Consider the following 15,475-nt stretch of genomic DNA (forward strand, 5'->3'; position numbering starts at 1 on the left):
AATTGGTTAAAAATTCACAGAATTCTTGGGAGTTTCATATGACTATGACTGCTCAGTATTCAACATTTATTAATTGAATAATGGGCTCACTGAAGAGACCTTTGTATATAGTCTGCTGTCATTACAATGAGCTCTCAAAAATGGTGAATTAATCATTAGGCCTTTCAATAGTTTCTTTTTAAAGGAAAGCAGTGACAATATAATCATATCCTTTGTTGTTATAGCTATAATTGAGAGAATGTAATAACCAATTACAATCATGGTCATTTTAGGAGCTCTGAAGTGTCAGTTATTGATAACTTTCTTTAAAAACAAAGTGTTGATTACACAGAACAAGTCTTTTTGTAGAAAAAATATTAGGAGATGGTGAAGGAAGCCTGGAAAATTATTTTCCTCCCACTTGCCACTTAAAAACAGTGCATGTTTATCCCTAAAAACTGTCAAGTCTGATGTGCTTCTGCTGCCATTTGTCAGAAGGACAAGTTGCTCTGAACTTTTTTTCATTATTTTATCATCATTCTCCCCATTTTTTTTCTGAGTACCTTTTGCTAAATTGTTAGGAGGAAAAAACAATAGAAAATGTCAGAACAAAAGAGCATTTTTTCACCTTCTCTGCCTGAATCCTGTTGAACAGAAATTCTGTGAGATGTTTACGTGCAAATCTGTGATGCAGACTCCAGCTACTGCTGACCAAAGAGCCTTAGATGTGTTCAAGCTGGCCACTTCAAACTATTCCTAAGAATATTTCTTTTACTGTTAGTGGAGATGATTGAGAGAATGTGAACTGGAACTAAAAATAGTCCCAGTTGAGTATTGATCCTCTCTTAACGCAATAAGGGAGTCACCTTGAGTAGTAGAATATAAAATGTGATCTCCAGCTTATGCTTCCAAGCAAAACCTGTGGTTCATTTTACAACAGGTCAGGTACTGCAATTCCTAAATGAGGAATCACAGTTGTGATTATCTGTTGGCTTCTTTATTACAATGTAGCATTACAGGCATAATGAGGAGATACGGATAAACCTTTTTAGGCCTTCTCAGTGAAGTTGTTGGGAGTCCTCTGTGCACTGTTGTAGATGTGATGTCCTGTTAACATCTCCTAGGGGACAAGGAGGGGGATGAGATGGTGCCATTGGGTCCCTCTTTTCTCCCATCCTTGCTGGTGGTTTGCCATGGACAGACTACAAAGATGCTTCTGCTGCAGTTTATGCACATTTTATGAATTGAATTTAGCATTGTGTGGCTTCTCATGTCCTAAACCAGCTGCTCTGCTGGAACCAGTGGGAGCAGGAGTCCCTGGTATTGGTGACAGATGTTTTCTACTTCTTGCCTGCAGCAACTTGGTCCCACACAACTTCAGTTTCCGTTCAAGAAAGGGGAGCACCAGACAGCATGGCCATTGCTGTCTCCCACAGCTGGGGACGCAGGGGTTGAGGAGGTCTAGAAAACAATCGATTTGGAGTTTTATCTGCGTTGACATCCATCAAATAATTTGTTTCTGAGGCCCTGGTTAGTAGGTCAGGAAGGATAATATAAGCACATTTGTTGTTGGACAGTGGAATACTGTCTGTGGAATATTGGACAGTGGAATATACATGCTGCAGCGTGTAAATATTCATCCCATGTAAACTTGTACTCTCAGTAATGTGGCTCTGGATATTTTTATTAGAAGTAATTCATCCTTTGACATATGCAGTGAGTTCTTTGCCCAGTAACATGCAGCAGTGGTCAGTTGTATATACGGTTTATTGCAGTGACTGTGAACTCTCAAGGAAAACAAAACAAGCATCCTGCTATGAGGACAGGGTACAATTTTGGTTCATTTCAATGGTCGGGAATCACAGCCTGTCCAGGCATCCTGTTCCTCAGTTTTTCCTTATGTTCAGTCTAAACCTCTGTTGTTTCAAATTGTTCCCAATGTCTGGCTCAACCTTATCAATGACATTGCAGGAAGAGTGGGCAGGCTGCTGTGAGGACCCTGCCTGTACATACAGGCAGTCTGCCATGCAAGAGCTAAGTGTGCCCAGCCTTGCTGTAGCTCCAGAGATCAGAGGAACTCAGGCATGTTGAACAGTGTGACCACAGCCAGATGTAAGCCAGTTTCTGGAGAAATTTCACTGCTAACCTGCTGAAAATTGCCCCTGCATTCCTCCTCTGTAGAATACAGTTTATCCTAAGTGATTTCCAGTCTGATGCAACTTCTCAGCTTATGACAACTGAGTTTCTCTAACAGCCATTTTTAAAGGTTTTTTCAAAGGATTTCTGAAAGTCAACACTAATTACACTTACCAGTGTTCCTCACTGCTAATTTGACACACTTCAGGAATTCTAATAGAGCCCATCAGAGACATGACTTCCCCTTGAAGAAGCCATGATGCTTTGTCACGATGATAATTTGCCTGGTTAAGTGCTCTGTAGCTCTGCCATGATAGAGATTTACCTTTTCACATAATTAGCCCAGTTCTAATGCAGGACTTTCTGGTCTGTCTTGATAAGATTTTCTCTCCCCTCACGTTTCCCTTTATAAACAGACACCACATTGCGTGTGCTCCAGTCTTGTGAGGCAGGAGCTGTTTTTCTGTGATAGGTAATGTATTTTTGGTAGCAGCTCAGTCAATGTGTTCATGAGTTCCTGGAGAGTTTTGGATGAGCGCCAGCCAGTGCAGACAGCGCGCACAGAGTGATTCGGATGTTCCATGAGCAACATTTTTGGTCTCCTGAGGTTTTGCATGCTTCCTCCATGCTGCCTGTGCAGAAGGGTTTGGTGGGATCTTCCACCCATCACCCTGGAAGGAACGTGTAAGCAACCTTTCAGTTCACTTCACTGCAGTTGCTGGCCTTTACCAGCAACTTTTCTGCCTAGGTTTCAATGGTGCTTTTCTTGCCCACAGTAGCTCATGCCAGTTTCTGGAAACTTTTGTTTCATAGAGGCTTTTTCTGGCAGCATGGTGACCTATATGCAAACAAATGCACAGCATGTTCTTTTGAGCCAGAGAAAGGCTTGCTAAGACATTCTCTTTTCAGTCTGAAGAAATACCAAGTGTGTAGCAATGATTTCCATGAATAAGGTTCTGCAAACTCAGCATAATACTGAATTCAGCAAAAAATGATGCAGTTTGAATTAACACTGTGTAAAAGGCTTGCAGCCCAGCTTGCCTCAGAGTTCAGAGATAATACCAGATCCCTGGGTCTTTTTCTTCCAAGGAGAGGGAAAAAAAAGAGTTGAATTCTGGTAATTTTCGTGCTACTACATGCCAAAGTCCTACAGTGACCTTTTCTCTTTGCCCTCTAAACGGTTTCCCTGTGAAAATGAACAATATACTTCCCAGTGAAGGGTTTCACCATCTTGCGCCTTTCCTTCAGGATAAAGCCCTCTTGGAGAGGAAACACCTCATGTCTGGAGGTCATTTGGTTGATGGCAGATCGTGGAAAAGGAAAGACTGTAAATCACTTGTGTTGAAACATTAAAAGCTGATAAATAGGTGGTCCTGAGCTGTAGCCCAGACCCAGTTTCCCTGTGCGCAATGCAGGGCTTGAGGTGCTTCCTAAAGGGGTCAGGGGCATGGTCAGGGGGAAGTCTGTGGAAGACTGAGATTGCAGCTGCCAGACAGGGCATCCACATGGATCCTCAGGGGCTGTGGGAAGGGGAACAGCATGGGTCCACCTTCAGGAAGCCCCTGGAGTCACAACAGTAGCCTTGGGAAAGTACAATGTTATAGGCAGCTGGGTGGAGGTCCTTCCCGAGAGCGCAGGTGGGGATCCGCTGGAGAGGATGGTGCAGTTTATAGCCCCAGCAGCCCAGGACTGCACCGCTCAGGTTTCCTAGCAGAGAAGGCAGGCTTGCTCAGCAGCGGGGAAATACATCATGGTATTTTCAGCACTTCACAGCCCATGCAGCAAATTTTTTAAAAAAATACACTTGATGAGAGCTGTAGTTAAAAAGTGAGAAATTACTAATTAGTAACCAAGTAATTCAGGGTTTGATTCACACAAATTGCACTATTACTGTAAGAGAGGATTGCAATTTCAGGCTAGCTGGGGTTTGGTGGGATTTTTCTAAGGCACTGAAAATATAATTGATGTTCTATTCATTATCTGCTGGGTTTCAGGTTTCTTGTCCTTTTTTTTGTCATCTGAGATATTACAGGCATAAGACATGCCTGGAAAATAAAGGGAAAAAAAAGCTTACTGCTTTCCCCTTTGCATTGTCATTTGCAACTCTCAGGTTTTCCCACTAGATTGTTCTTGTAAACTCTTTCATTTCATAGCACGCAAGAGTGACCACTTAGAACATCATTATAGCGCTATCATTAGCATCGGGGTTTAGTTATACAGAAAGCTGTGAGTGAGATGAGCTAAGTGTCATTTTCTTTTCTACCTTGGTGGAGTGCTAATAACATGATTGCTGTCAATTCTCCTCATTAGTCTCAATTTATACAGAGAAAAAAAAAAATTTTTTTTCTAGTCAAGAAATCCAGCTGGTATAACCCACCCCCCGAAATGTCTCCCTCCCCTGCCTGTATGCAGATCAATTAGCAGCTATGTATCTTCTGTCTAGATGTTAAGTTGTTGAAGGGCTAATCTGTGCTGGTTGGTTGTGGGGTTTTTTCTGTTCATGTAAGCATTTCAGCTGAGTGCTCAAAAGTGTAGCATGAGTCAGCATAAAGATTGAAAATACCAGTAAAAGGGAATCTGTAAGCATTCCATTAAGACTTCCAGTAACAGTACAGTTTTGCACTGTTAGCAAAAATACCTGTTTTGTACAGAGTCATTGTAGCCACTGGCTTAAAAATACTTGTATAAAGGTGGGAAGATGAAGTTACAGTTGAGAAGTCTAGTAAATGTAAGTAACAAGTGTGTCCTCTTAAGTCCATTCTTGTCTAGATGACTAGTGTCTTTCAAATGGCACTGTAGGAAAATGGTAACCTAGTTTGAACTCACAGCAAGAGAAATAGTTTGAAGTCATGTTGGGTCTAGCAATGTGCCTGTATATTGCACTAGCAAAGGAGAATGCTGCAATGATCCACATTGGAAAGTAGCAGAAGAGGAATTTTGCTTTTACTTGATACAGTAGTCAGATATTTGCAATGCAGCAATTCTATACCAAAATACCATCATCTTACCCTTAGCCCTTGATGCCTCTGAATTTTACCTCTCAGAAGGCAGTTGTTGTTCTCAAGAAGGAGAAATAATTCCTTAAAAATACTGCAGGTTTGTGCATTTGCAGAACTTTCCCTTCAACAACAGATAGAGTAATACATACAAATAATCCTTTTCCCCATGTAAGCCTGAAAACAAGAGGGTTTGGTTTGGGATACATGGTATGTTCAGTCACAGCACAGGCTTTTACACCTTCCTATTCAGAGAAGTTCAAAAGGGAAAATAATGAAAAGAGGATTCAGTCTAACACTAGGGAAGAAGTTTTGGGTAAATTAATTACTTCAATGTGTTCAGGTGCAAAGGGGGTTCATGCACTGTGGGGTATTGGGGGAAGGTGTTTCCTTCCACCATCACAAATCCAGTCCCAGTGTTCAGAGGCTTTCCCAGTTCTACATGTGTCAGAAATTGCAGAACATCAGGCAGAGAATTTCCCTGACTCAGACAGTAGTAATGGGTGTGTAATGGGTGTCTTACATCATTCCAACCTCTGCTTTACTGTCAGAAGGAGGGGGAGACCTGCAGGCAGAAGTAGCCCCAGCACCCATGTGCTGCCTGGAGCCAGACATCCATACAGGTCAAGGGATTTTCTTGGGTCTGTGGGTGTGGAATTCAGAAACATCTACTCTTCTGTAAACGGCGTTAAGCTACTGATGAAGGTGTGTTGCTTTAGCCATACATGGAAACAGATTTCTTCTGGAGCCGCTAAATATCTCTCCCTCTTAAGGCCTAAAATTCTGATTGAGAAATTAAGTTGCTGTAGTTAGTCTTGGCTTGTCTTCATCAGGTGCAGTTCCACCTTGCCTTTTACTTGAGCCAAGGTCTTCAGAGAGTAGGCTGGGGGGGTTGAGGGCTTTTTCCCTTTGATCTGAAAATATCAGAAGCAAGCGCAAAGCCCTTTTTTTTCACCATTAGAAAACCCAACAGTAACTCTAGCTTCTTTTTTTTCTAAAATCTTCTAAAATTTCCAATGTCCCCATGTTATTGCCATTACTAAATTGGAAATTGGAGACGCATAGTAGGTGGTCGAAGAAAAGCACTTTGCAGCCCGTCCAAACCCTTTTTTGGTTTTGAGGGGGGAAGTTGGTGAGGCAAGTAGGTAATCCAAGCATGACAGGGTGAAATCTGGTGGCATCAAACCAGTATCAATCGCGATATCTTTCCCTAGGAACTTTCTTGGATTTAAGCATTAATGGGCTGCTTGGCCAAGGTCCTGAGTTATCCCGATATTGGGCTGAATCTCACCATACCGCATTCACGCAGGGACCGTGCTGCTTCTCACCGCCTTGTTTCTGCTTTCTTCTCCCTTGTCCCCTGCAGGGTGTGAACGGCATGTCTGTGGATGAGAAGACTGACTCCCCCATGTATGTGTATGAGTCAACGGTGCACTGTACCAATATTCTCCTCTGCTTAAATGACCAGCGGAAGCAGGACATTCTCTGTGACGTGACGCTGATTGTGGAGGGGAAGGAGTTCCGCGCCCACCGGGCTGTGCTGGCTGCCTGCAGCGAGTACTTCTTGCAGGCCTTGGTAGGGCAGACGGAAAATGACCTGGTGGTCAGCCTGCCGGAAGAGGTACAGTATGTCGCCGTGCCCCCGCCGTAACAACGCGCCCCTTCTTCCCGCGTGGTGGCCAAAGGGAGCATGGCACAGGTGTCGGAGGCTGCCCCAGCACGGCTCAGGATGTGCTTTTTGTGTTTGGGTGGGTTGCGAATCGCTGAAGGATGGACGTGTTCACACCACGCCAGCCTTATTATGGAGGCAAAGCTTTAAGATGCTTTAGCTCGCCTTTGTCACTGCTGCTGAAGGAATTGTACCCAAACGTTTAATTACCATAGCCTCATTCAGGGCAGTATTAGGACCCTGATATTCCTCTGCTCTTCTAGACAGGAAATTTAAAAGGAGTGATGCGACAGCTACATGGCAGGTTATTGTTGAAAAATCATTTGAGCTGTCATGTTATTGGGAGTTTCATTGCTGTCCACCCCTCTCTGGCAGCTCATATCTTTATTCCACTTCTTTACGCTCTCCTGCACCTTATTCAGACTGGCTTCCTCACACCTCCCCTCATAAAGAGTTTGGGATTTAACTGTGTTTTCCACTGAGAAACCATGAACACAGTCTGTCAGAAAGCAGAGGTTTTGTCATGCAGTGTGACTCCCACAGCAGGAAGCCAAGGGACGTAGAAAACACATACCTCACTGGAAAGTTTATTTTATCACAGAATCTCACTGGCTGGCTTCCACCCCCACTGTAATTTCCTCACAGCCATACAGCCATGACAGCACAGCTACCGTAGGGCATGCTGGTGGCTTTGTTGCCCACAGAGGGGAGGTGCATGCCTGATGGCTAGGGCTGCCATCACCTGCTGCCTCGGCACTGCCTGCCTGGTGTCTCCAGCTGGGAAAGGTGGCATGAGAAGAGCAGCAATGTACCCAGGGCACAGCACAGCAGTTGCTCAGTGGGAAGGTACTCTGGCATTCAGAAGGTTTTTCACCATCATTTGCTAAATGCCCTTGAAGAGGCATGGTGGGTTTTTAAATGATGACAGGTCCCAAAGTGTCACACATCATTTTTCCCCCTCTGGTTTAGTTCTCCAGAGACTTCAGCAGCATCGTGATGTTGTCACAGCACAAGTTGGAGAGCATTAGAAGTAGGTCACTGGCTGTGACTTCATGAGTCCTGACACTGGATATTACTCATGAAGACACTTCAACCCAGACAAAGGAGTTTAGAGATATCGCAGAGGACACACTAGGATGCGCACTTTGATTCTGCACTGTCCGCTAATAATTTCCAGTGGAAGAATCGAGTCTCAGTCAGTGTCACATTGCTTTCTTGCCACAAAGCAGGGGTAGGAGCAGAGAGATGACAAAACATGCCCAAGGGTACACAGGTATGAAATGGCAGGAGATTATCGAAGCCTTAGTGAAACGCCTATATATAATTCAGGTCCTGTTACATAAAGAAAAATAATAGAAATTCAAATAAGCATGTAGAAAAGTGACTGAGATGTTCAGAAGAATGAGCCTGGCCTAAAGGAGGAGAAGAAAGGACCATGGCAGGTTCATACTGCTGGTATGACAACTGAGTGTGCTGCAGCTCTAGTTAGGCAGAGGAGCTGAAACAGCTGAATGGAGGATTTTCTCTTCAATGCTAAAAGACACTGTTGACTCAAGCACTGATTGGTTTCAACTGGCTTTCAGTAAAAGTAGATTGAAAATTAGAAGATTTCTAATTTCAGCAGCAGTGAGGTGCTGAGCTGCTGGACAGTGGAGGGGTCATGATGTGTCTGCACTTGGTCACCCAGTCCTATATTAATATGACACTAAAGATTTAAAATACAAAGGTTTGTCTTTCTATGTGTTTTATATGAGATACTGTCTAAGAAAAAATCCTCCAGTTCAACCATAAATTATTTCTATTTAAGCAAATCCCCTTTGAATAAATGAAGTATTGGAGTTTTACATTTTAGAATGCATCTCAATGAAAGATCAAAACATTTTAGTGACTTAGGGTTACACTGGCTGCTCTTATGGCTCCAGTGAAGCTCATGGAGTTGCAGAAGTAGTGAATCTAGTTCTTATGTTTTTTCCAAGAGCTCTGAAATTGTTATGCCTCTCCTAAGACCACCACTGCTACTTTGCCATGTGCTTCTATTAGTTGCAGAGTACAAGGGCTTTAACTTTCTCATCCTGGAAAAGAGCTCTCTTGGCCTATTAAAAAGATAATGACAGTTACCAGTGCTTACTTGTACAGATATTTTCCACATGCAAATTAATTGCTGCTAAATGCATTGCATCTTAGTTTTCTTGGTGGCTACTTTACTTGAACAGCTGTGTGTGAGGTGGTCAGCTAAATAATTTCCTCACAAAGCTAGTCACTTGGGATAAGGAAAGCTGCCTGATGCACCTTGCTGTTTCTCAGTTACTTCTTGGTTAAGATGCACATCTCTGCTTCTAGTGTTACTTGGCTTCACAGCGCTGGGCGCTTCGGTAGGTGCCTGTGCAGAGATACGGGAAGTGCCTCCAAGAGTGTCAGAGCTCCCTGCAAGAGGAACTGAAACACTCCTGGTTTTTAAGAGCTGAAAAACAGAGGAAACACCATCTTAGTTATACTGCATTTAAAGAAGTTAGCAGGGTCATCTTTGGTTCACAAGCTAAGGACGCTTCCCAAGGCTACTGTTTTCAGTCTGTGGTCTGCAGACCTCTGGCAGCAATGAGTTATTTCTTAAGGTATCTGTGAAAACTGACTTACTCTGTCATGTAGGGGTTATTCTTCCAGTGGAAAAATTTCAAACAAAAGTTGAAAGTGAATATCCTGAGTGAATACTTTTTTTTGTGCTTAGACACAATTTATGTTGGTGTGTAATATTATAGAAAAACAGATACTGAAAATAATTTTTAAATATAGTCTTCACTGTTCAAAACTTTTCTGAAGGTGACAATCGCTCATAAATTCACAGAGCTGTTTTTAAGTCAACCACAAAAACACTGTATTTTAAATTCTGGCATAGTTTGAAAACTGTTGAAGTACATTGCAGAGAAAGGGCACTGTTGTTACTATTATTTCTCAAAGGTTTCATGTTGGATCTGGATAAAGCTTTATATATAAAGCTTTTACATTCATGTTATGTTGGTGTGAGGACGCTTAACATCAAAGAAAATAACTTATTTCTGATTATTCAAAGCAGTAAATCTGCCTCTGAAGTCTAAACTGCAGACTTTTTTTTACTTCACAGCATGTTGGGGTCATTTCGTTAATCTGGCATCCAGACATTGTTAACTGTTGTCTAGCTAAACAGGGAACAGATGTTTTTTACATTATTTCTTGTTTATATCCAGTTACAAGTGAGAGCAGTCCTTACAATACACCAGTCATTTCAGTAGGGAGATATTGTGCACACACAGAATTGGAACTAGTTGGATTTTAGAGGGTTTTAAACCACTGCAAAACCTTGTGTTAGACATTTCAGGTTAGTTCAAGCATGTCTTAATGTGCCTCAGTTCAAACCTTTCCTTAATCAACTTAAACAAAGTCAGGATGGAGCTAATTCTGCACTGATTGAAGAGTTTCCATAAACCTTTCTGTGCTGGTCTTGGTAATTTGATTTCATACCACACCTTTTGTTAAAGCAACATATTTCAGTGTGTAGACAAGCTGCACAGAACAGCTGCATAATAGCAAGGGCTCAGATGTGGCCTTGCGAACTATCTGATGTGAACTCAGAGTGGTGTGTGAACTATCAACCCTCAGATCCAGTTAGAGGAATGGAGTGTTTCAGCTGCCTACAGCTCATAAAAGAGGGCCCCATTAGCTCTTAACTTCTATGCTTTTTTCTTCATTTGCATTTTGCCAAACAACTAGAACCTTGCCTGCTTTTCACCCGGGGTATTTTTCAGCAATTATGCAGTTTTCCTCTAGCAGGTGCTGGTAAACGCAACCCAGAATTAATACTTTCAAAGAACTGAGTTTGAAGCTGTAAAGTTTGTTATTCACTCCATACCCCTAACTGTTGTTTTGTTTTATTTAATCACAAAAACTGGTCTTCCTTCCTCTAACAAGGCACTTAATTAAGTTTTTAATTTATGATAAGAAGTTAAATGGCACTTATGAGGCTTTTTTAATGGTTTCCACTTCCCATCCAGACTACAAAAAAAGGTGTGATGGAGAGAGACACGGCTGTCAGCCAGGGGTTTTGTAGGTCATGCCAATATTAGCTGGCAGCAGGCCGTTATCCAATTAACATTGCTTCATCGCTGCAAGTAATAGCTCTCGAGTAGATGATTGAGTCATTCATGCTGTAGTGGTACTCAACTTTACTTGAGAAGGAGCCAGTGCTTCATCGAATGGGCTTTTTATTTGCTATTATTACCTGCCTAATTCTGCTAATGGAAGTGCACGGTGAGTCTGCATGGGCAAGCTGAAAACTGGGCACCGAACAGGGGAACATCTTCTGTTCAAACACCTTATTCACTCACTCTTTTGAAAGCTGGGGGTGCAGTTACATGGTGAAAAGACAGAAATAGAAACAGCAACAAGTAAAACTCCTCAGTGGCATTAGATTCTTACAGGTTGGAAACAGAGATTCTCAACCTTGCTTGCATTTTTTTGATTTGGGGGCTTACAATTGAAAAGAACTTTCACCATCCATGAGAGCACCAAATGCCTTCCTCTCAGATGAAGCTAATCAAAAGTCTTCTGAAACAGCAGACCAAGCTTTGTTTAGCACTGGTCTGATACCAGCTTTTCTGTTTCAAGTTTTAGAAACTTGCTTCTCCAGTAGGTTGGTTCGTTTTACCTGTAGCGCTCAGATTTCATGAATCTGTTTCAGAGTGATGACCTTTTTTTAGTGCAATGAACTGTCTGCTGGAAATGTTTTCTTCCAAAAGGATTAAACTGAGCTATCTGTGGTGTCCAAGCCTTCCAAGGGGCAAAAGGAAGCAGCATCTCTTTTAAGATGAGGTTGTGGGATTTATCCACACAGCTCTTTCCTTTGCTGTTAAGAGAATGATGTTCAAAGTAGATGTAAGCACACACCAAAGGCTGAATTTCTCCACGTTCTCTCTCCTTTGATGCCTGGGGTGGCCACCTAAAAACAGAGGCTAGACAAGAATAAGGGAACAGAGGTAGGTATTTATTTGAAGGGCCTTCAGAGGTACACCCTGGGCAGTCAAGAAGGCTACACCCAAGATGGACCCCCCGTCACGAGTGCTTCACACTTTTATTAGTTTGGTTCATTTGCATATCAGGATCAATTCTCCAATTAAAACTTCAGTTAATTATGCAATTTCCCCAAGTTTACCCCCCTTCTTAAGATGCTAGTTTACACATTTTGGGTCTAGGACAATCTGGGTGTCCTTGGAGAGCAAGCTTGGAGAGGCTTTGTTATGTCTAACCAGCATGAGAGAGGATAAGTTAACAGGCTCCAAGAAACTTCAGAGTTACGCACTAGTACAGGATTTGAAAAATATAAAAGTTAAAACCTAAGGCATCACCTTTACTGCTGCAAAACCTCCCTTTTCCCCACAGGGTCTAGTCCTGTGAATTTTGTCATCTGCTTCTTTGGTTGGCATGGGTTAACTCCCTCACACAGTTGGTTAAGCTTTGCAGGGAGAAAGGCAGGACAGGACCTCAGATCTGGGATTCAAGGCTGGCAAAAGCTGAGTATGTTGGAAGCGAAGGCACGCAGCAGCACCCTGGGTGGGACTGAGCCAGGCATCTAACATTAGCATGGTTCGTAGCTGACAGGGAGGAGAAATACTGGCAGCTGCTAACCATCCATGCCAACCTGCCAGCCTGAGGGAAAAATGCTGGGAATTAGCCAACGAGAGATGATTGTGATGAGGAGAAAATCAAAGGCAGGATGCAGGAGGTCAACTATTATATACTCTGCTGGATAAAGGCACTTACTATTCCTTTTTATCTCCCTAAAAATAAACAGTGTTCTCTTACTTTGTCTTTTTTCCTTTCTTTGTATTCTCTGTGTATATAAATATAATATCTTTGAAGAGTACAGGGACTGAGCTGGGAGTGCTCTGCACAGGAGCATAGAGTGAAAGAGGTGATAAATGTGGAAAAGAGAAGCAAGAGGGCAAGAAGTTTCTTTCCCAGCTGGAGGGATGTTTAACACAGTAGGGGACAACAAAAGACCCTTTTTCATTGGCATCCTGGAGATATATTAGGAGTAGCTAAGGCTAGCTCTTAGAGAATGGAAAGCGTAATGTGGTTTTCTCTTTATATGACTGTATTGGCCATTGATGTTCCTCACAGATTGCAGCACTGGCCAGAATTATTTCTGCTTTGGCTCAGGAGGTGGCAAGAACCTGAAAGCCATTATTCCCTTCATCTGCAGAGCTTTTTGTAGTGGCAAAGGGTTATATCCATCAGGCTTCTAATAAAGTCGAGCTTCAAACTTACTCATGCTTCAACCTTACCTCAGTAATGCCACTTCAGTCAGTCCATATGGATAGAAGGTTGGGTCTTTGGTTTTCTAAATTCCTCCTAGGGAATGTGTTATTTTTCATGCTGCCTCACAGTGCCAACACTGACCACACAGAGGGATGACTCTGTAGTCATCTTAGTAGTGAGACTAAGACTGAGCATTTGGGTACTCTTTGAAGTCTGACATGACAGGACACTAATTCAGGGGAAACCATGAGGCAGAATTGGATGTTGTTTTATGTGTGATGCTTATGTAGCACCGTACAAGGTGCAAATGATGTACTTTGTTTCTAGCAGGTGAGCAATAAAATAGAAACAAGATCTTCAAGATGTGATATGAAATTCCATCCATGTATCACTGCAAAGGCTTCCAGCACTGCTTAATTTTTCATGCCTCAAGTGTGGTGAAGAAACTAGCCCCATACTTTTCATTCTGCATAATGTAACTTCCATTATTTTCTGATGAGGGCTGTCTTGCTATTTATAACATTCTCTGATCTTTTCAGGTGGAGAAAAGCAAAAAACCTCTATGTTGTGGTGAGAGCTAGGCTTCAAAAAGCAAAACAGAAGTCATGTATACATGCATGTTAAGTAGAGAAAATCTTGCAATAGCTCCTTTCCCCCCCTTCAGCAGTAGCTGTACAATATGTTTATTTATTCAAGTAGGCATATAAAAGTGTACTGTCAAAGGAGATAGGGAGATGAATGTGCAGAACAAAATTCACCACTGCAATAAGTGGACTCAATTTTGTTGCCTTTGTTAGACCCCTGCCTGCCTCTACTGTTCAATTGGCCTGATTGACTGTGATTGCACTCGCTGGTGTAAAGACAGTTTGCAGCGTGGAAACTTTCTTGGTCAAATATAAAAAACATAATTTAAGTTGTAAAAGATATCTTGAATAGTATGTCCTACCTTAAGGGCATGAGAAGAAGCAATAAGGATGTGTAACAGGAGGTGGGTTGGTTTTGTTTGTTGTGTTTGGGATTTTTTAGTTTTTTTGGTTTTATTTGCTGTATTCAAATATATATTAATGAAAATGAGATGGCTGAGCCATGACTGTGCCTCAGCTCTCTGAGCACTCTGGCCCTGCAGACTGAAAGATCTCTCCCTCTCCTCCCTCTACACTTAGAATTCTCTTACCTTTGCTTTCTCTCTCTCAAGAAATCCCTTTCAATTTCTTTAATGACTTCAAACCAGGTATCTGCTCTTTAAAGAGTCCAGAAATACAGGCTGAGCATTTGACTAAACAGACAGGTAAGGTCCAGTGAAGACACCTGTCAGCTTCACAGTATCAGACACCACAACCTTCAAGAGACTTTCTGATTCCAATACCAAGTTTTGTTCCCAAGACCCAAAAAAAAAAAAAATTTTACTCTTCATACAGCACTTTCTGACAAGGATTCCCTGGTGAATATTGTCAGACTGACTGTTTTTCTCAGCTACTAGTGAAATTGAGCATGTTATGGGGTGGAATATGCTATGTATTCAAATGATGCATTGCAGCAGTCAACAAACATTAAGCCTAGGAAGTATGGTTCAGTTTGGAAGTGAAGTACGGGTTTTAGGTGAGCAGAAGGCAATTGAATGGTACTAGGATGTGGGAATGAGGTGCTCTTTGTGAGTTTTACAGGGTTGTTTTTTTAGAGGAAGAAGTAAACACACACCTTCTGTTAAATTTGATGCTAACTGAAGAGCAAAATGGTTGGTTTATTCCAGGATTTTTGTGTTGTAATGAATTTTCATCTATCCCATTTTGACAAGAGACAGCCAGCAAACACCTCTGAGTCCCAGTGCAGTCTAACACTACTAAAAGCTTTGTCCTTGGGCACTTTATTTACTTTAATAAAATAAATAAATAGGAGCAGCTGTAGTTGGTCAAACTACAGCTCTGTCTAGCCCAGGCTTGGTTTGTTTTAAAAAGTGAGTTTTAATTTCTCTGAAAGAATTTGAGTGGAGGCTTGTGTGGTTGTTTAAAGACTTAAATGAAAAAAAAGTATCAGGCATATCTCTAGGAAGCGTGTTGTAATTTACTGGGGAAAGATATCAAGAGAGCCACTGGCAGTTGTTTTGAAGCCAGATTAAAATCAACTGAAAAATTTGGCATGGGTTTTTAGCAACAAACTGTTCAGTGATATATGTATGACTGCACATTGTTTCATAACTGTAAGGCAAATGGCCTTTGAGAGGGACAAAATTTAGGCACCCGTTTAAGAAATTTGGTGCTCAGTACTGATGTAGTTCAATGGAATTTAATATCCTAGAAGAAGATGGATCAGATTTGCTAATAAACTTTTCTTCTCTCGCTTTGTTTAATCTGACCTTCTAAGAGCTGATGGCATCAAAGTGTGCATTCAAGTGTAATTGTCTGTTTCC

The 15,475-nt window shown here is 42.0% G+C and overlaps 1 protein-coding gene across 3 annotated transcripts in view; it reads left to right on the plus strand.

Annotated features, from left to right (window-relative positions):
• Positions 1-15,475, plus strand: part of BACH2 (BTB domain and CNC homolog 2) — a 183,946-nt gene that overhangs the window by 131,752 nt on the left and 36,719 nt on the right. For all 3 annotated transcript variants that reach the window (XM_082302287.1, XM_082302286.1, XM_082302288.1), the window contains one exon: positions 6,478-6,732. In XM_082302287.1, the coding sequence (XP_082158413.1) occupies positions 6,490-6,732 (243 nt within the window). In that variant the 5' untranslated portion in view covers positions 6,478-6,489. The remainder of the gene's footprint in view (positions 1-6,477; positions 6,733-15,475) is intronic.

This window comes from Coloeus monedula (assembly GCF_965178545.1).
Source record: "Coloeus monedula genome assembly, chromosome: 2".
NCBI lineage: Eukaryota > Metazoa > Chordata > Aves > Passeriformes > Corvidae > Coloeus > Coloeus monedula.